At 38.7% G+C, this 22155-nt stretch overlaps 1 protein-coding gene across 8 annotated transcripts in view; it reads left to right on the top strand.

Moving 5' to 3' along the window:
- The first annotated feature begins 40 nt into the window (after window positions 1-40).
- Window positions 41-22155, top strand: part of FER (FER tyrosine kinase) — a 174647-nt gene continuing 152532 nt past the window's right edge. For 7 of the 8 annotated variants that reach the window (XR_008463672.1, XR_008463673.1, XM_054184659.1 and 4 more), the window contains exons 1-3: window positions 41-108; window positions 13731-13838; window positions 19063-19321. Coding sequence is in view for 6 of the 8 variants with exons in the window: in XM_054184659.1 (XP_054040634.1) it covers window positions 19115-19321 (207 nt within the window). In the remaining 2 variants the exon portion in view is untranslated. Of the gene's footprint in view, window positions 109-4915; window positions 5998-13730; window positions 13839-19062; window positions 19322-22155 lie in introns of those variants that run through there. The other variant, XM_054184660.1, reaches the window with a different exon arrangement.

The following is a 22155-nucleotide window of genomic DNA, read 5'->3' as shown; positions in this document are numbered from 1 at the left end:
ATTGGCTGGGCGGGAGAAAGGGGAGCCCGGCGCTGATTGGCCCGCACCGGTCACGTGCGCCTGGTGGGGCCGTGACGCCCGCGGTGGCGGAGGGGCTCGGCTTGTCAGGTAGGAAGGTGCCGTGCGCGGCGCGTCGCCGCTGTCGCCGGTGCCCGCGCCCCGGGAACGGCCCCCGGGCCGGCGGGCAGCCGCCCCTCACCCCCTTGCCGTCTCCCGCCCGCCCGCCCAGCGGGCGGCCGGTACAGGGGGGCGGGTAGGCCCCGCGCCGGGATTTACCTGCGGGCGGGGCGGGGCAGGCACCGGCGGTGCTCGCGCTTTCCTCTGAGGGGGCGGCGGCGGCGGCATCGGCATCCGGTCTCTTCCTGCTGGGGAGACGTCAGGGGCGCCTCTCGGCCGGCGGCGGCTCCGCCCTGGCGGGGCAGGCAGGGCGGCGGGTGGGGATCCCCGCCCTCGGGGCTGCAGTCGGGCCTGGGACGCGGGGCCTTGCGCGGGGCGCGGGGGCGGAGGCAGCAGAAGGGCTGAGTCGGGCCGGGGCCTGCGGCGCCGCTCGTCGCCGGTGCCCCGGCTGCGCCGCGGTGACTGCTGCGAAGAACGAGGAGGACGCGCCGCCACCACTTGAAACTTTGTGTTATGTGCCCTCCCCCTACCCCCCAAATAAATGCACCCCCCTGGTTCTGGGTTTGTTTCCTCCCCCCTCTCCTTGTGACAGCGCTGTAAAATTTAGCGACTTTCTTAACTTACACATTAGATTTGGAGCATGGATAGGCAGGGCCTTCTTAGTGCTACTGCCCTGGCATTTTTCATGTGTGTTTTTATGCTTTGTGGGTTTGGTATCTGCGGGGGTCCTGAATGTTCATGTATTTGGTTTTTGAGAGCAAAATCTCTTTTCATGTTGGAATATGTTTCTATTTTGTTTGAATTTACATAAGCATACACATCCTATGCGAACACATAGAGTTATACGTTTTGTTATACTGCTAAGCAAGCCAGCTCGCCTTTTGCTTGCAGGAAGACAACAGTGCTTTCCAAGCAGTTGACTTAAGTTTTCCCCACTTTGTAAAAAGACCTGCACAAAGTGACTTTGATGCTCTGCTGTATTTTAATGCAGCTTCATTTAAAAAGTTGTAATGTAAGAAGAGCCTGGGTGACATTTGAAACTTTTTGACCAAAAGGATTTACTGGATATTATTTTCAGTTGATTGTACCTACTAAACAATATGTAATAAAGAGATGACTGATAAAGTTTGCTACATGCATGTGCTAGTGTTTGGAAGACTCGAGGAGGTGGGACGTTCATACTTCTAATCCACTCACCGTCAAAGCAAATTGCAAATGATGGATGTGTTACAGGTTAAGTTACAGTAATTATTATTGTTGGTGAGACAAGTGTATGTTATCTCCTTTTATAATTTCCTTTTTAATGTGTTGAAGCAACTTGTCAGTACTGTTACAACTTTAAAATACACACGTGCAGAATGTTAACCCCAGAAGAGTTTATCTTGGGGATGTTTCTTTGAAGGAGATTAGAAAGTCTTGTATGTATAAGGTTACATTTTAAGTGAGCAAAAGCTCTTTTAGCCATCACCAAGATCCTTTCCTGCAACTATAACTTCATGTCACAACTGAATCTTTCAAAGGCAGGTTCTTCTTCAGTAGGTATTTGGATTGCCAGTGAATGAAGTGGTGATGTAGAAGTCATTCTGAGGAGACACTTGAAACTTAAGACAGGCCAAAGAAGGGGCGGGAGGGTATTATAGTAGAGTGATTCAGAGGAAAATAAGGCGTGTTTTTATTAAGACGGGGAGAGGTAACATTTGCTTCACTCAAATAAAGACGTTTAACACGGGGAAGCTAGATCCAGCTATGTTGGGGTTGTGCTATGGTTAGGTAACGTAGGCTGTATTTCCATACTTCAGAGGTCAGCTCTTCATGCAATGGAGAGGAGAGGTGCTTTGGTGATACCAAGTGGGTTTGTGCTAGATGTGAGTCTGGGGCGGGTGTCTGGCGGTCTGTTCGTGCTGTCCATGCGGAGACCCCCTCTGCCTGCCCCGCTTCCCCCCTCCGCTTCCCGGTGTTCCCTCAGCTGGGAAGCAGCGGGGTGAGGGAGGGAGGTATGTTGCCGTGTCAGCCGGAAGGCGGAGAAAGCTGGCGGCGATCCCGGAGTTGCTCCATACAAGGAGATGGGCTAGCAGCATGAGGTCATCACTTCGCAGGCAGGAGGGTTTTTTTTTGCAGTGTGTGGGAAGTGGGTCTAGGAAAAGGAAAGGGGATTCTTTTGCTTGGGGGGGGAGGAGCAGCAGCAGCAGCAAGAAAAGAGAGGAAAGCCTAAGTTCATTCTAGCAGGAAGTAAACTGCATATGTGCTCCTATCTTAAGATAAAACTGTGCACTTAGTGCTGTCTTCATTATATAGTGTTGATGTATTTGCCTTACAAAAATGTATTTCAAAAACTTAGTGGAGAGGCTTATTATAGATTAGAGATGATCTTGGAATTGTTGTTGAGTATTCGCCATTTTATTAGGGAGTTAAAAGTGTTTAAAATACTATGCATGTAAATACACAGCAAGTTTCTGCACTGTAACATTTCCTGTAACGTAGGTAACTGTAGGATTTCTTTGGAAAGATTTATTTTGGAGACTTTTTTTAGCAATGAATCAGTGGAATTTGTAGCTTTATTTCTAGCTTTGAGAGAAGATATGTACCTTTCTTTTTAAGAGCTACGTGTGTGGTTGGTCGCATACAGTGCATAGGGAGTTTTGGAAATTGTTCTTAAAAAGAAGCAAGGGTGCTTCTAAAGTGGATTTTCTTGTGTCCGTCCCAGCCCCCCGCTCCCCCCCCCCCCCCCCCCGCCCTTTTGTTTCTTTCAGGGCAGCTTCGTGGGATCCAGGATTTTGATTCCTGTCATTTCATAGCATGAAATCATATTTGAGAGCATGACTGTAGTCTTTTCTAATTCCTCCTACAAGTTTAAATGCAGAGCTCATTGGTTTTGAGGTGATGAGTCTGAAGTAATAGGGATTTTTTCAGTCCTGTGTGTTTCCCTGATGATGATAAAAATAAATTACCAATAAATTAAGATTTAATGCTGTTATTAATCTAAGTGTGTGAATTGTACTTCATAACATCATTCTACTTTGGATCTTAGTTTGCTCTATAGTAGCTGCCCTTTGCTCTATAGTAACCAGCTTCCTTTGCATTGCTGCCTTTCTGCACTAACGGGAAAAGGCCAGATGGTTTAACCACGTACAATTTCAAACTTTCTGTCCCACATCTGAGCTTCTTATTAACCATCTCACGAGACATAGATGAGTGTCATAGCAGTGTGCAGAGCCAACTTTCCATACTCATAACGGTACTGTGGTTCAGTGACTGTTTTCTGGCCAGTTGCACAGGTTTGTCAGAATTCCTGATCTTTGAAATGTATTAGTTGGCTTGTTAGAACACAGCTGGGGCTGCTTAGTCTTGTCTACATTGTGAACTTGCACCTTGAGCAGTGAGGTTATTTTGTTAGGCTTTCTGATATGGTTGCTCTTAATTTCTGCCGGGGGGAGAGTTGCCACTCGCCAGATCTTGCTCTTGTGTTGTTGATAGCATGAACGTGGAGTAACAGCAGTAGTTGCATACTGTGAGATGTTTCTGTGATGTAGCTCTCTATTAAGATGATCACATGAAACTTTGAATTGTTAAGGGAGAAATAAAAACATTGCATGTGTACTCTTAAACTGTCCTTTAGGTATGCTTTACAATATTGCTTGAAAAATACTGTAGTCCATTTGGAACCCTGTCTTATTAAGTGCTAGTAATGAAAATACTTAATGAATAACTACTTAATAGTTTATCGTGAATTAGGCATTTTTCTGTATGGTATTCAAATTTTGGTCTGAAGACAGTCCTTTTGCAAGCCCTTTTGTAATTGTCATCATTTGATCTTAGAGTCCCACAACCTTTTTCTCATATTATAGTTTTGGAAGCGATTTATTTTAACATGAGCAGCTGACAAATTAACAAGTTAAGCTTAAGCATCAAAATAAATTACCATAATTAAGACCTAATGAAAACTCAATTACTTTTTAAGTAGGAGCAACCTGTGAAAAGTTTCTGAATTGTTGCGTGTTATGTAAGCACTCTTTGCCAGAAGCAGAAATGGAATCCAGAATAGTGTTAAAGTGCATTAATCATGAGCCCTTTGTAAATTGCCTGTTTAGAAACTGGGAGACATACAATTACAGCAATGACCGCGATAGAGTCGTGAAGATGAGCCCCTCTGACAGAATGCTGAATCATCCCCAGAGTACTCCATCCTCTGTAATAAATGAGTCAGTCTTTTATGGAGAAAAGCACGGTGGAATTAATTACATGATCACATAATGCATATTCCAAAGAGGGTGGCATTTAGGTTTTCATCCTCAATTTGTGAATCTCTTAATTTTGGTACTTGATTTTGTCAGCTTTGCTGCTTTTCTCCAACTCTGTTTATGCCTAACTTTTTGCTTTAGAAAAATTGGAAAATCTTATTCCATACATTGGCAGCATATTGTGACTTACATGGTTCATCATCACATTTGTAATGTTTGCTGTTTGAACTGAGAATGCCAGTAATAATTTGTTTTTCTCAGCATAAAACAGATGGTTTAATTAAATGGTTAATTAATAAAGGCATTAATAAATGTTTAATTAAATGGTTATTTAATAAAGGCAGGAATAATTTTATTGAATATTTGGTGCTGTAATGGTCAGACAAATAACATATTAATAGTGGTTTAGCTGGTGGGGGGTTGCTAGCTGCCGGGCTAGTAAATCACAAAATTCGCCCATGATGAACCTACAAACAAATAAGATTAGGGTTTTAGGATAAACTTTCTTAATCTTTGAATACCTAAAGCTTATCCTATCTGTTACTGAATTGTATAGATTTGTTAAAATATACTTAGTGTAGTGTAGTGTCACTGTGTCTATTAAAATCCAGCTTTTGTGAATTGTGCAAAAGCTTTCTTTAATGTTTTGGGTTTTTTTCAGATAGCATCTGACTTCCTGGTTGTGGCTTCTGCTTTGAAGTGTTCACGAATGTAAAATAGTACCCCACAGTATTTGTATCTCAACTGAGTTCAGGAATTCCAGATAAAGGGTGCAGTCAAGTGAAGTGGCTAAGTTTTTAAAAATATGAAGCTTAAGCACTGTAAATAATGGTATTTTAAAACAATTATGCTATCTCTTCAGCAACATGTTGTGAGAAATGCTTTTGTAGCCAATTTTAAGGAAAGTCATACGACTTTTGAGCACTGTTTTACTTATTAAAACATATAATGCATGGAATCAGAAAAACACACACTTGCTTATTGTTGGTAGGAGTATATTTGTAGTGTTGATATTGTTGTGAATGGTGTGTTTTCTCCCAAGGAGAATCTCACTTCCATAATTTCCATAATATGGTTGTTTACCAGTTCAGCAGATGTGATAACAGAAGTTCACCAGATAAAAGGAAATGCCTGATTTGCCAAATACAGAAAAATGTTAGCAATTAACGTGCGCATCTGAAAAAGCAAAGAATTGTAAAGAGATAAAGGTCTGTAACAAAGATAGAGGAAGACCTTTTAATACCCAGTTCTGCCTTCTGGTTTAGATGAATGTTGAAATTGAAGTGAGAAATCTCTCGTCAGTGAACGTGTTAAGTAAACCTGGAGCTGCTGTTTTAACGAATTTAATTGGCATCTAGATCACGTAAATTATCTAAATTACTCTTTTGTATATGGGGAGGTAATTACACACATCCTTATTGACGTAAAAATCTCAGTTTGATCCAGTCCTTGTCTCTCTCCACAGCCTCTTAGTTTTCCATGCTGTGTGCTTTCTAACTCTGCTTTTCTGGAGCCAGCTGGTACCCTCTGAAAGGAAACCTGCCCACAACTGACGGGATTGTTTTCTCCAGGCTTTCCTGCAGCCGCAGTACGGATGCACGGTGCATCAAGTTTGTGTCCTGTGCAGGACAGTCTTCCAGAGGTATCCTATTACTGAATGCCCTGTGTCCTCAAACCTAAGGCTTCATGTTTCCACAAAGCATGCAGTGCATACCCTGCTTATCATGCTGCTAAAACATCATTCTGGTGGGTTGTGATACGATGATCCCTTGTGCTCTAGTATTTCATCACCAAAGTCCTCCCAACCAGACTTGGGGAGCCTAGTGAAGATGTAGGCATTTGCAGTGGGGTTGCGGTTCAACTGGTGGGAGCTGCCATTTCCAAAGCACTGATTAAGCAGATGGTTGTTAACATTTGAGTATTACAATAGGATTGCTTGTGTCCGTCTAGAGAATTTTTCTCAGATTAAGTGGAAATTTCAGGTTTAAAGATGTGGTCAGCGAAATTTCCTTCAACTGTCTCAGAGTACAGTAAGGCAAGAATTCTGAGGGACCTAAATGACCCTTGCCTACATATCATCCCTCCATTTTTTTTTTTTTTTCTGAAGAATATAATGAACAGTGCTATGTCCTGAAGAACATTGGCCTCGTAAATGAAGTGTTAACTGCTCGGTATAATTTCTGGAAATAATACTTTTCATATGCAGAATGAAGCACTGAGGATAAAAAAAAATAATCTGTTGCAGTAAGATCAGTTAGGCTGAATCCTATGTATGCAAATAAATTTCCATGTGAAGAGTCCAAGCATACGTTCTTTTCCTCATATGCACTTCAGTACCATTTTTCCAGGGACCTGGGAGGTTGAACATCCACAACTTCTGTTTGTTGTAACATCCATTAATTAAAGCTTGATCCATTTATATATTTTCAAATTAGAATAATACCCTTCGGAAGGAGCGTTCTTTATAAATGGGGAGGCTGATGATAATCCAAACAAAACTTACTGGATCTAAAAAGACAGGGTAGGTTTCTTCATGTATCTTGAAAAGTTACCCCTGGTAACTAAATTAAAATTAAAATTTGTTGTGCACTTTGAGTGTTTAGGAGGGTGCAAATGCATAGTTCAGTCGTCTGCCTCTGTGGTGACTCTGCCTCTACTATAGTCATCTGTCACTGTGGTGACTACTACTCTACTATGAGTGAGAGTAACTGTATCCCATCTAACAAGAGATTTATTACAGAGAATATCTTTTAGGATATGGAATGTGCAAAGGAAAAATCATTCAGCTCAGGAACAGCAAACAAGGACTTGAGGCAACACCTTTCACTCACCCACACTGACGGCAGTGTAACAGTCTGGAATATCATCTGTTGGGAAGTGACAGGATTTTTTTGCTCATAGACCTGTTTTCCTCCTGGACCGGTTTTCTGTACAGAATACCGTGTAATTGAACTACATTAAACGTGATACAATGGTGCCAAGGAGATAAGTGACCTCAAGAAGACTGAATGAACAGTGTGTTAACTAAGTAGAGAGTTTAATGAACCAGAAGGATGTAATTAGCTTAATGAAGGAGGAAAGAAGAAGCAACATCCTGATTGCTCTTTGAATTTCTTTTCGAAGAGTGATAAATACTTGGAACTAAATTATGTTTCTCCTGAGGAGACCAGTATTGTCATATACTACAGACTAATGACAGATTTTTAATCTAACTGTTTTGTCTGCAGGAAGAAATTCTGGCTGATATTGGGCCATAGGAAGAAATTAAGTTACCTTTGGAGTTTTAAAAGTATTTCACATCCTGTGGACTTCTGTTTTTCTATGGCTATCCTTAAATCTCAAGAGGTAATACAGTGCTTCTGGAAGAAGCTCCTGTTAGTATTCTGGATTTCTAAGTTGGAACATGCAATGGCAGCAGCTAGAAGAGTTTTGGGACCTGAAGTCTCTTTTGTGATGATGGGAGACCTCAGTACTGTATAAGTGTCTTCCCCACTCTGTCTTCCCTGAAGAGGCATTTCAGTGGGTGACCTCAGGATTGAGAGTTTGCACTTGGATTTTTTTTTTTTTTGGTGTGTTTTCATTCTGACTTGCCATGTATTTATCTCAAAGCAGATGAATATCAAGATATGATATGTTACCCTCAGAGGTTTGGGTTTTTTTCCAAGTAAGGAAGACTGCTTCTACCTTCAAAGTGGAGAAGTCGAAATCTAATGGAATGAAAGAAATCAGCAAAGAAAGAAGTTAACTGTGCATAGACTAACTCATTAGTCAACAAGGCTTCTACAGCTGCTTTTTGATTTCTGCATTGTCTTTTGCTGCCACTTTTCCTGTCAGTTGTTTCCATCTTCCCTATTCATCTAAGACAAGAAATCTCTTAAAAATGCAATACTTTGGTTGTCTTTTGTTGCGCTTGTTTGTTCTGAAATTTCTTTAATATACTATAAAATGAGTCTGTGTCACTGATGTGTGTATGTAGGGTTTTTTTCAAATTGTGGCCAATTTTCAGTCATTTTAGTGTTGTATGTTTCTTTGTAGTTCTGTAGCAGTCCTGTCCTTCAGTCTGTAGAACTTTTAACAGGGTTGCAGATACCAGAGCACAGCGCCTGCCACATGAGAGTCATTTTTATCAGCCTCATCCTGGTCGGTCAATTTTTCTTGTAGGATCTAGTGTGGAGATGAATGTTTCAACACTGCACGATTGTGAGTTCAGTGGAAACTGGTTGGTCAGGTACTCTCTGTTGAGACTGTGCATTTTTTTGGCTTGCCTTTCTGCCTAGGACTTAATTTAAGGAAAGTTTAATTCCTAGAAAAACACAGGAAGGAAAGCTTTCTTGTAAGCGTGTGGAAGGTAACAAGAATGAGGTGCATTTACCCTTGGAAAGCAAGGTGTGTGCGTATGTCTGTTACTTTGTATGCAGCACTGCTGTTTTCGGAGTTAATAAAAGCACAGCCGTGAGTCCTGAGGCACGGTGGCAGTGTGTGACTTGTGGCAGCCAGCCTAGCACTGCTTTTCCTAACCAGTAGCTGCCTTCACCTTCTGGTACTCTTCTGCTTGGTGAGATTCAGTCTCAGGTATCTGCCTTGCTATTTACCTGTGACTGTGAGGTAGGAAATTCTACAGGATGGAAGCAAAACTGGTTGAGTAACTTTGCCTAAAGAGCGCTTACTGCATGGTTCGTTACCAAGTGGCAGCTCTTGCTGTTGCACTTTTTTCCCAGGAGACCTGAAATAATAAAATAAAAGGCATGCTGAGGAAGTTTTCAGGTCATGGGGAGCTAGGAACAACTGCAGGTGTGGTCGAGAATGAAGTTGCCACCTTGACAAATGGGAGACATGTGGAACAAAGCAGGGTGTCAGTGAATACAAAAGCAGCGTACCGTCTGTAGGCTGGACTGCATGGGTGCACGATGGGGGAAGAAACAGGGTAAGGTGCAGTTCTGTGGAAAAGAAACTGGAATTTTTGGATCACAAACTAAGGACACAGTATCATGCTGTTGGGAAGAGGTTAAAGCATTTGGACAGGAGATCAAAAGTAATTTAAAGTAGTCTCTCTGCTCTTCTCAGAGTTGGTGGGTCCTATAGTACCACAGTGTTTTAGGTTCTGAACTCTTAAGTGAGATAGGGACCAATTGGAGGACGTTCAGAAGGCAGCAGTGGTCTAGAAAAAGGTTTAAAATGAAAGATTGAAAGAATTAGAATTGCTTAGTCAAAAAATAGGTATTCCAATTGCAAAGAAGTGGCTAATGTTTTCTCTGTTTCTCATTCATGGGATGTGGAAGGTGAGATTTGGTCATTGGGAAGCTTTTTCCTTATGCTAAGGGCAGGGGAATGCTAAATCAGAGCCTGAGAAGACTGAGCCTTGACAAAAATCTTTCTGCCATAGGTTAGTATATGTGGTTCTGTGGTGGAAGGGGAAGGAATTAGATGATGTCTTTAGATTCTAAGCCTTACACCTGCATGATTATCAGTGACTTACTTCTATCACGTCTATTACTACCATTTTCATGTGTGAAAAGAATTCCAAAAGGTAAATGAAAACTTTGTATATCCAAAAAAGGAACTGTATTTTGTAATTCTGGGCAGAGGGCTTCAGAGTTGTTTTCTGGGCTTTTATCTGTTTGGGTTTTTTTTTTTTTTTTTGGGCTACTGACAGTTGTAAATCCTATTCTTTGATGGAGCTCACTGCTTCTTATTTGCATGTGTTTTTAGTAAGATCACAGCTGCAAGAGCTGCTAGGGAAAACTGTGGTCTTCATACAGCTGCAGGGGTAAGGGAATGTGAGCGCACTGTGTGAGGATGTTTGTATGAGATCAAGTGAAGTCCGTCTAACTTAGTACTTGCTACTGTCAGATAAGAAGGCACAAATGTAGAATAATAGTTCCTGTCCTGCTTTTGCAGCTTAGAGACATCTTGAGATGGAAGTTCTGCTGTTCAACAGATCTGGGTTTTTAAATGAATTTTTATAATAATTTTTGAACCTGTTTGCTTCTTGGTCTCAAAAATGTCTTTAGGTATGGAATTCTCTCCTTTAATTATTTACTAGGCAAAGAAGTACTTAAGAGCAACTTTGTAAAATTTCATTTGATGTTCTCATGTTCTTCTGGGAAGCACTTCAGGCATCTGACATACCATGTCACTGTGTGCTATCATGATTATTTTTTTTTGTGTACTTTGATCTGACACCCCATCATACTTATCTGTTTTGTGAGCTAAAAAATTCCCTTACTTTCTTTGTGCAGAAGCTGGTCCATACTCTGATTCATATTACCTATACTTTTTTGGTGCTTCATGTTCTTAATTAGATAGAATAATCTGAAAGTATAGGAACACCATGAATGTATCAGCAGCGTAAGAATACGTTATGTTCTCTCTTCCCTCTGTTAAAAAAAAAAAGTCTGATATTCTGGATGATTCCTAACCTGACCACTTCAAAGCACTGAACAAATGTTTTTGAAGTTGCATGTTCAGAGACTGCCAGACCTTTTTCTGGTAGTGGCATTAAATAACCCAGTGTTCTCTCTCCCAGTGTGTTACATTGCATTTACTGATGTTTGACTTCGTCTGTTGTTTTATATGCTTGTTGCTCAGTATTCTGGGGTTCTTCTGCAAATTTTTTCATGATGTGTTAGTTTTGCTCATAATAATTTTGTATAATTTGCAAATTTAAGCACAGATGATATGTGAAATGGCAGATATGCAGGTGACCTCTCTGAATAGCAGCCCAAATCTTGGCATAGATTCTGGTGAGGCTTCTGACTCTCTCCCTGTAAGTCTGTCTCTTAAGTCTTACCCTGCAAGGTCTTCATTTGTGTAAAAACTTCCTACGAGAGACATCAGCAGAGGCTTTTTAGAAGTCTTTTGTTCATGACCACTTCCAACACCTTTATCCACTGTATCCTGGATTCCTTCAAAGAGCTCTTCAAGTTGCACATCATGACTTTCCTTTACAAAAGCTGCATTGTTGTTTTTTTTTTTCTCCCTATTATTCCAATCTACAAATTCTTCAGTATGGTAGTCAGACTGTCTTTGTTGTGCTTCTCCTGATTGCCTTGTCAAGCTCTGAAAAAAACTTGATATATTTTCCACTCTCCATTCCTCTTTACTTAGGTCACCATAAGCCTATTTTTTTTCAGAATTAATAGTTTGGCAATTTCATAATTGATGCTTTAACACTCCAGCGAGTATTGTCTGGCTGTGGTGAATTCTTACTATTAATTGTTATTTTTAAATGCTCCTCTGATGCTTCGTTTTGAGAGAATGCCTCATATATCACCAGTCTAAAGAGGTTCTGGTGTGGGATTGTCTCTGACTGTCTCGGCAATAATTTCAGAAAACAACAGATCATCTAGGTTTTCTGCTTTACCCTTATCTCTTTTAATTCTTTCTTTTTTATCTTCATTATCTAGTGGTTTATTGCATTGAGGTAGCAAGCGGTCTGTAACTATCAGATTCTATGTTTGAGCCCAGAAATTTGGTAACATTTTACTGCTGTATTACAGATGGCTGTGAAGTTCACTGGCAAGCTTTTATAGTACTTCCTTGTACTAGCTAGTATACGCCTATCAATTAGAGCAGTATTGGACTTGTTTTACCAGTTTTAAATTCTACCAATGACCTGTATGCAGATGAAAATATGCACATAAAAAAAAGGCAGTAGTAATTGCAGTTCTGAGGAAAAATTGAGTTTGTATTTTATTTTTGTATTGAAAAACAGAATTCTGCATTCTAACATATGGATAGAATAGTTCTTTAAAAAAAGAGGTGTGGTTTTTGTCTGTATGCAGAGAGAAGATATAGCTTGTGTGTGTTTTAGTGGCTCCAATCTGTTGTTTCATTTAATAAATGGAATTTTCAGAAGGGGTTCATTTTACCATGTGCAGTTCTCTAGCATCTGCTTGAAATCTGAATGTGCCCAGGTGCTGGTGGTAGCATGTGTTTTACTTTCATGAGTCCCATTTGAACCAGGAAAGGGAGTAAAAATAGTGTTTGTGTCCAGTGGTACTCTGGTGTTTCCAACTGGTTTGTATTTTGTGATGGCAGGACTGTAACCAAATTTACTATGTTCTGCTCTTGCTTGTAATTTTTTGCTGGTGAAGACTTTCTCTTGGGCTTTGCAACTTTGCAACAAGTATTTTTGTATCTGTTAAAAATGTGGTAAATTTTGTAATGCTTCTAGCCTGCTGCATTTTTTTTTTCCTTTCTTATCTGCTTACATAGCTGCTGTTTCTTTGCAGTGACTAAATGTAAGCATCACTTACAGTCTTTTCTATTTTTGGTCATGGAGAATGGAAGTTTTGTATTTATATTAGGCAGCACTTTGTTTCTAGAATGTCACTAAGTAACCAGAAGGGAAGACTAAATAACGACTGCTTTAATATGAGCTAAAACTATCCCTTTGTAAGATTTTATAAATGTGTCCATGATTAGTGCTTTGTTTTAAATAACAGAGATCTGCAAAGTAGTTCTCTTTTCTTTACCCTTACACACTGTCTCTGTCTTTCAGCTTTGCTTAATGTGTCTTTTCTTACAAAGGCATTGCTAAACCAATATTGAATGTCTCATCTAAAGATTTAATTTTAGATGAGACGTTCTGGAATAAGATTGTGAGTGAACACTTAACGTTGGTCCAGATGTAGCTTATACAGTATACCTTGCACTTGTAAGCTATAGGCGAAGTCTGTTTCTAATTATTTTTTATATTTTGTATTTTTTATACTTTTTCTTAATATAAAACCACGAAGATCCATCCTTCTGCTGCAGTTTGCTTCACCTAGATTTCAGTCCAGAGTTAGTGTGAAATTTTAGTGTTGCAGTTGTCTTAACTTTCTGACCTTTTACTATTCTAGATATCAGAGCAATTAGAACCATACAAGAAATTTCTATGTCTTTATTGGTCCCTTTCTCATGTTGCCACTTCTTTTCTTACAGTCTAGTGAAAATACCTCTGCGAAGTTTGTCTTTCATATAATGAATTTTTGTCTTCCGTGCATTTATTTTCTTTATTAATAGGCTTCCTTTTTGTTTTATTAAGGACAAAGTTCAGAAATAAATGGAATGATCTGATTTTCCAGCTGCAATACACTGTGTCATAAGAAATTCCAAGAATTTTTTTTTTTTAAAATTCTTTGGTTACATGCATAGAGACAAAATTATTTCTTCCCTCAAAACTGCGTGTGTGAAGTCATAGCATACTACTGCTTGCAGTCATTTGAGAAGTCTGCTTGCTTGATTTTCTTGAACTCTGTCTCTTTTAAAACAAAAATCTGGTAATAATCTGTAAATGCAAAGCAATTTTGCATTTTGCATAAGTTTAAGTTTTGCAATGTATTTTAAGATATAATAATAATAATAAAGTTTGATCTGTTTTTCTTTCAGAGTCCCCAGAAAATAAAAATATATTTCAGAAAGTGAAAATCAGAAGAAGTAGCTGCTGACATAAAGAGAAATGTACTAAAGATAATTTCCTGAGGAAGATGTTTTAAGGTATGTTTTGCAGAAAAACCTTCCTGAAAATAAGCTGTCTGTTTTGCCTTGAGTGGACTAATAGTTCAGGCCAGTTTTGAAATGATCAGGCTAGCTTTAGATTACCATTTTGGATGTTTATTGATGACAATAAATCTATGGAAGCATTAATTCAGCTAGTCCATGTTGCATCCATTTTGCATCAAATGCATATATAGATAATAATCTGAAGTTGTGGTTAGTATAAACAAATGGTAGGTAAAGCAAGTGTTTTATGTTTCACGGTATTGTGCATTCCAGGAGTAGATCCTACACTAAGAGAAATGTCAATTGTTAACAGTCTAATTTTTATTTAAGGTGTGGATGGAGGGCTAAGAATGATTTATTTCAGTGTTTTAATTGAAAGTAACTGCTATAAGCCTTACATTCAGAAGTTGAGATGGACTGTCTAACGAATTGATCAGCTGTTACAAAATTGCTTTTATATCAGTACAGAAGCCTTGAATTTGAGGATTTGTCTCTTGAATCTAAGTCCTCTTCCTTTTCTGATTTTGCAGTATTGTTTCTAGAAAGGGTTTGCAAAATATAAGTCATGCCAAGTGATTTGGAGCCCATGTAGATTTAGGAGGAAAGGAGTTGACCACAGATCAAGAGTCAGTGTGATGCTCTCTGCATACTGTGCCCATTCCAAATTCCTCCTTCTGGAGGGGCCAGATGTGTGCTGTGCTTTCCTGTTCCGAATTTAACTGGGGACCAGGTCTGCTTCTTGTTTGTGTTTTTTTTTCAGTTGCCTACTTTGTCATTGATACTATGAAACCACAAGTTCCAACTGATGCCTAGGGATCCATTAGTATTTTTAAGGTTAGCAGTCACAGTCTTGAATACGTTTCATGACAATATATAACAGAAGACACCAGTTTTTATAAGGGTAGGAGAGCATCCTGGGAAAGTATTGCAATTTAGGTGCTCTGTTCTTCCCTGCTCAGTTGATTTCAGTCATTGTCAGACATGCAGGACCTTTGATCTAACACAGTATGGCCACTCTCATGTGTCAAGAGTGGCAATCTTTAAATTAAACGTAGATTGGCTGTGGAAACTGCTTTCTTCAGAGTTGTTCGTGGAGTCCAGGAATGCTAATGCTGGAATATTGGCCGTATTTGCTGCGGGGAGTGTTACAGTGTTGAAGGATTATGTGACTGTTATTGAAGTTTCTTGCTGTCATGCTGACAAAATTTAACATTGCTTTGTTTGGTATCTGACTGCACCGCTGTGGTGGTGGTTGTTGAGACAAGTCGTAAACTGCCTTCAGTAACTGTATTTAAATTTAGAACTGTTCAGGGCCTGGTTGGACATTCACAGTACATTATTAAATGTACGTTGAATGTTTACTTCCTGTCAATAATTAGTTTGTTATTTTGAGAGTGACTGTAAAAAGAAAGTTAGTCTTACTGTCTTGAAATTGGCTCTGAGACATATTTTAACTGTTAAAGCTTACCAAATATTGATTGTCTAATTTGCATATCAAGTAATTTTTATAGTAACACATATATCACCTTTCAAAATAAAAAAAATAAACTATCTGAAACTCATTGGTCCTACTAGATGCCACTGGGATTTTATTACTTTTACAAAACATGTTAGAATTCAGTTTGAGACTTCACTGGCATGTTAAATTATGCAAGCATTGTTCATGTGTGGAAAAAGAGATAAACCTCATGGGTATCTGCCAGAAGTAGGAAAGATCTCTTCACAGTAAGAGTAAGCAATTCCTGAAAGTTTTTTGTGTATGAATTTAGAGTATCATGTTTTCATTGTCGTCTGTTCTGCATCTAGCTACTTTAAAATGTGATGCCATCTCTGCTTTTTTCCTTTAAGATAAAATATTCACCCCTGTTTTTTCGAGAAAGACTTTTTTTTTCTTGAGAGAATATCTTTCACTCTATATTTTCATCTTTTCAACATTGGAGTAGAAAGTATGTTTGTGTCTCAGACTCCTCATATCTCCTACTGGTTCCACAGAAAATCTTTTTTGCATTCAGATTTTGTTCCACTACTCAATTTTGCCAGTAGTCTGTGGTTGTAAAATCTGGGTGGAAATCTGTCTTTGTCTTACATGTTCAGCGTGAGCACTGTAATGTGTAAGGTAAAGCCAGAAAATGGGACTATTAGTATTTCTTCGATAATTTAGTGGCTGTGAACATGGGGGAGCACAAGGAGGATCACACCACAAATAGCAGCCCAACTTGATCGCTGTCCTTAAACAGCATCTCCTGCTGCCATGATTGGAGACAGAACGCTGGTCTAAATGGATCATTGTGCCTATACGATCATTGTAGGTCCCTTCCAACTGAAATATTCTATTTATTGGTCTGACATTTAGGGCCGCTGTCAGCTCATATCTGCATACTAGGGAGATACCAGACTTGGAAAAATATCTGTCTGTATTGGTGCCAGATATCATCTCTTTGAACAATGGCCTTTTGAAATACACTTGTGCTTTTTAGGAGTGTTTGAAATACAGGTTGCATAGAACACGTCTATTCATGTGTTTGGTAATTCTTACAGTTTTGACTTCAAGTAAGCGGCTGTGTGATCTGTACTGTCTTCAGTTGTTTAAAAGTGTCAAAAAATGTTAAATGTGTTAAAAAATTAAAAGTGGTTTTAATTAAAGGTGTTGTTTTCTAGCTTATTGACAGTTAAGTGGCTTCAGTCTTGAATACTTTTTCACCACTTCTTTGCCTTCACAATATTGGAGCATTTGAGTTTTGCTAAATGCCTTGATTGAACATTTTATTAATTTACAAGTAAGGCGTACTGAGGCTGGCTTACCCAGTTGTGAATCATCAGCTCTGAGCCTTTAGGCTTGTCAGTCTTACCGAATCAGAATTTTGTCATTTTTGCAAAACGAATATTTGCTGTGCTGCTTCTGTCACAGTGAATGGAATAATTTAAAACAAAGACCAGAGTCCACTATGTGTACAATTTTTGTCTATGTACCCAAGCATCTAATAGTGTAATCGGAAAAAATCTAATTACTGCTTAATGAAGGGAGGCTTAGCAGGCTGGGGTGAGATGTTGGATCTTCTGTTCTATTGATTTTTGTAATCGTGTGGCTCCACAGTAGTCAGTAGAAGCAGATTGAAATATCATATGCTGAGAATGTTTCCTCCCTCCTTTGCCTACCTCTCAGTAAAAGACAGAGATTAGAGTAAAAGCAAGCAAGTCAGCATTTCAGTCATAGCACAAGGCCAGACTTCATCATGAGGTTCAGTTCCCATCTCTTCTGAATCTGGAAAGTAATAAAATAAAGATGCTATCTTTTTTCATAGCTAATGTGCTAGGAGATTTAGGTAATATGGTAAAATGTGCTAGGAGAAAAATGAGCTTGGTCACAAAAGTGGATATAGGTCTAAAGGGTGTTGAAAAATCACAAGTGCAGCTCCAGTCATGTTAGTAAGTAGGTGCTTTAAGATTTTTTTCTTTGCTTGTGTTAATAAAATATTAGTGGTTTTGCAAGACAGTTCTTAAATTTTAATAATATTATGATTAATACAACTAATAATGTCATCATCCATCCTTTATAAATACAACCAGCACAAATTATTTCCTGTTGCTGTTTATGACTGAATTCCTAGCCATCAGCAAGAATTCAGACTAAAATGTACAGCTTCAAATTAAAGAGCATATGAAGGCTTGCGATAAATTTAATGTTACTCATACAACCTTGACTTATGTCTACTGTGTAGATGCATAGTAGCATGGCACTATTCTTATTTTCTTTATAGGATCTTTGTTTCATTCATTACGTTGCATGGTTTGTGTTCCGAGAATAAACATCAAGTGGATGAGGCTTATTTCTGTAGCTTGCTGGAAGGGCTAATGGAAACAGGGAACTGCAGGAAGAGAGGAGCGATCCTGGGAGTCAAGTTATTGTGGAGATCGCTCTAGGTTCTGATTTGCAAAATCTTCTGAAGTTTTTTGTGGTAGCTGAAGCTGATAACATTTTTTTTTTTCCTGCATGCTTAATATGCTAAAAATGCTAGTCACTCTGAAAAGTCTGTTTCTAAGCCTTGTACATACCAGTATTAGCTGGTACAATGTTGTCATTAGTTTATGTGTCTCAGTGTAAAATAAGACTATTAGTCCTGCTTTGCCCCATGGGCTGTTAGGAAGATAAGTTTGTTAATGCTTTTAAAACACTCTGCTGATTTAAGTGGCAATTTAAAGCCTATGAAGAAATTGGTACTTCTGTGTTCAAAAGACCTAAGACTTGGCTGGAGTGCAGGAATTAGTGAATAAGCAGTACACAGGATGTTTCTGCACTGCAGTCCGGAGCTATGATTGCAGTTTATGTAAGTTTATCTTACCTAGTTTGAAGCTGATTAGTATATGAACAGGTTTTTGGTGGATACACAGAAAAGAGGGTTCAGCCCACATTATTAAACCTATGCAAGTCTGTGGAAATTTCTCATGTGTGTGGGTTCAGGTTGTCCGTGATGTGGGTGCATGTTTATCAGTATCAGATGCAGGTGTATTATAGGATTTCATAAGGTGGGATTTGTTGTCTGTTTATCAAATGATGTCCTTTTGGTACTGTAAGACTGGACTGCCTTAGGGGAAAATTGTGTGAACTTACGGACTCTGCCCTACTGTATGTCCCAGGGGAGTAATGGCCGGTCGCATGGGCAACCTGGTCTGGCATATTTCCTGATTTTTGGGAAGTTGAATCTGCAAGTTTAATGGCCTACTAACACAGTGTTTAGAAGCAAACCAGCTTCTAACTAGTTATTCATTTCGCACAAATGCAGTGCCTGGGAGTTGATGTTTTATTTGGATTTTTCTGTGCTCTTATGTCAGTAAACCCCAGAAACTAATGTTTCAGGCCACCAGGAGTGGAACAGTGTAGCTGGCAATTCTTGTGTGGAGATACTGTCAGCTATACTTGCTTGATGAAATATGTGGATTGGACTTTAGTATCTGTCTTAGATGCTTTTATGTGTTCCTTCATAACTCCACTTTAAGTTAGGGAGGTATATTTTGCAGATGGAAACTGGAGGACAGTTCTGGGCCTGAGATCTCTTCTGGTCATAGATACGTGTTCAAAACAGTCCTCTGACCCTCCTTTGGTTTATTTTGAGGAGGATGTGGTTGAGTTATTTGAGGGTTTAGGTAGTAATAGTTACTCATTGTCATGGTAGAAGTTTTTCTTTTGACATGTCTCTCATGAATTTTGTTCTGCTTTCAGATGTGGTGAAGAGCCTGTGTTTTCCCCTGTGCAGTGTATAGTGCCTTAAAAAATGGGGTTTGGAGGTGACCTGAAGTATTCTCATGATGCTTTATTAAAACTGCAAGACTGGGAACTGCGACTGCTGGAAACAGTGAAGAAATTTATGGTAATGCGAGTAAAAAGTGATAAGGAGTATGCCTCCACTTTACAGAATCTTTGTAATCAAGTAGATAAAGAGAGCACTTGTCAATTGGATTATATCAGCAATGTCTCCAAGGTAAGACTGCAGTATTTTGAATTTGGAATATCATTGGAAATAACAGTGCTGGATTTATTTTTGTTGTTTCTTAGGTTGAGTTGGATTCCTGTTCATTCAGCTTCTTGAGAGTTAATATTGCCAGAGTATTTAAAATGGGCTCTCTTTAGTTCCTTAGTGGAATATGCAAAAGTTGAGCTCCAGTCTTGCTTTGAAAATAGTAACTGAACTAGAATCAATCCTGAATTCTGAAATTCGGTATTTTAGTTTCCTGGGTTGAGCCTGCTACTTTGTTTAGTGTTTTGAAAATAGAGTATGCTATAGTAAGCTTTTCTTTTAAGACAGTTAAATAGGAACTATTGTTTATATTATATAGAATTTGTGACAGAAATAGGAAAATGCCAGGAAACAGAGGCAAAGCCTAGCATTCCAGCTGTTATTCATACTGCAGCGTGTGCTGTAAAAAAAAAAAAGTTAATTCAGGATGTTTCTCATAATTGTGAAGTTATTTTATATCCAAATTAAAATAGTTATGTTGACTTTTTATAAAGGTAAGGCTGTTTTTCCCCTAGATGATTTATTTTCAGATTTAGAGCAAGTCAAGTAAAGGTACCGATGAAGAAAAATTCCCTATTTCACCTGTTTGTAAGCTTCATTCACAACTCTGAATCTTTCCTGACTAGAGAAAACTACTTGGTTTTAATGGCTTATTCAGTTCTTGGCCCTTCTGCTGTAGCAGCGGTTACAGAGTCCCTTCAGTCTGGCATGAATCCTGATCTCCTCTCTGCAGGAAAACACCCTTTTTGGGTCAAGTTAAATTTTGGACAAAGCAGTTTTTATGTAGTGGACTTATGGGGTTGCTGTGTGAATACTAGCTACAGCATACATGAGGAACATGACTGCTCCTTGTGCAGCAGTCTAGATTAAACTGTCAGTGTGTGTGACTTCAAAGCTGCACACATATAGCTAGCCTGCTTTAGGGGCCCCAAAAGTAGCACTGCACAGTGTTTACTTGTAATAAATTCTGTTGTTACTGCCCTTCACCACAATAATTCTGGTTTTGTAAATTGACATACTACTGTGTTTGTGGTTTTTTTCCATCTGTGTGTTTTGGTGTTGTATTTGAAATGCTTTTCACCTAATTATGTTTCTTACACAGAGTTTGTTTTAGATTTTACTATTTAAATTGTGATGATTTTGGTGAATAAACATTAAAGCATTGTCATTAGCCTAAGATTGGCAGAAGTCAGCTATTTTCTTCAAGCTTTCTACAGTTGGATACCAAAGTTTTGTATGGAATTATTGGTGATATGACTAATAATTCTTGCTATTGCTGCCCCACTAGAATTGCTCTAATGTGCTAGCTAAACTGTCTTGCAATTCTTTTAGGTGATGAAACAGAGATGAAACAGAGCAGATTAGGGCTAGAACAGTGTAAGAGCGTTGACATCAGAATATTTAGCATTATAAAGTATAAGCAACCCTTAATCTTCACGTAGCTAGCTCAGTCTAGGACGGTTCTTGTCTGTGACATGGGTATTTCCTGTGATCAAATAAATTTTAAAAAGCTGAAGATCTGACTTAAGCCATGTTCTTTTTGGGTTGACGAGAGGCATGTGTGTCATGTTTTGAAATCTTGTTTTGGACATAGGCACTCAAGTTGTTCTTTCAGGATTGTTTTTGTTCCTTTTTTCCTTTTTTTTCTCTTAAGGAGGTGGCATTTTTCTCTCAAGTCCCATCCCTGATCTCTATGTCTTTATATAACATCTAAAATATTCAGATGCCACTGACAGATCTTTTGTATGGGCTTGCTGTGAAATTTCACTGTCACCATGGATTTTAAAGTTGTGTACTGACACATTGTCTTACTGGGTTTGGCAGTTAAAATATCTGAATTATTGATTACTTTACTTACCTGATTCTAATTTAGTTTACTATTTCATGATACTTTTTATCTCTTCCGGACATTTTATAGAATCAAAGTATGACCCAAATATTATGGGACATAAATATAGTATCTTACATTTCCTAAGATTTAAAATACCCATATATTAAATTTTTGGTATTATGTAGGATCAAAATCAAATACCAAACTGTCTAATCTTTTACGGTGATTTTTTTTTGTTTGGATTTTTTTTTTTTTTCAAAGTTTACAGCAAGAGCGAGCACTTTGAGAGAAATGGTATTTTGGGAAAATTTGTCGTATGTTTTTTTCAAGCAGAGGCAGCAAACTTGCTGGAAGGCATAGTGGCAGCAATTGCCAATGCCAGAAAAGCACTATTTTTAAGTGCTTCCCAACAGCTCTTTTGTGTGTGTCGTTGTCTAAAAAATACTGTGAAACCAAACAATATTATATTTTATTGCTTTCGATGGATTGTGGTTATCTTCTGTGAGAGGAAATGCTTTGCCTTTTCTGCTGTCCCCACCCAGCCGCTTTTCTGTCCCATATAAATCTCAATTTTTGAAGCCTTTTCTTAAGTATAGCTTTTCACTTTAGCTTTTCCTGTTTTAAAATAATAAAATATAGTTGTACAAAACACAGAAATCCTGTTTAACCAATACTTTGTCAGTGTGGAAAGAGGGATGTAAAGATTACGAAAATGCACAAATTTTTTTTTTTTAAATGGAAAGGGAAATTTTTGCTATCTTCCTGGCTTATTCAGGTTCATTTGGTGAACTGTAAACTAAGTATTTCTTTCGACTACTTGTCCTGTCGAAAAATGCTTTTACTGTGATTTTCAGGGTTGATTAAAACGGTACTTAGAATCACAGAATCATAGAATGTCTCATCAGTAATAAATCAGCCTTAAAGAGAATGGAGAACTCTGACTACATTTTCAACTCTGAGAGCGCTC

Source organism: Rissa tridactyla, chromosome Z (assembly GCF_028500815.1).
Source record: "Rissa tridactyla isolate bRisTri1 chromosome Z, bRisTri1.patW.cur.20221130, whole genome shotgun sequence".
In the NCBI taxonomy this organism is placed as follows: domain Eukaryota; kingdom Metazoa; phylum Chordata; class Aves; order Charadriiformes; family Laridae; genus Rissa; species Rissa tridactyla.
The sequence above is the reverse complement of the archived record's forward strand: the minus strand, read 5'-3'. Positions and strand labels throughout refer to the sequence as shown.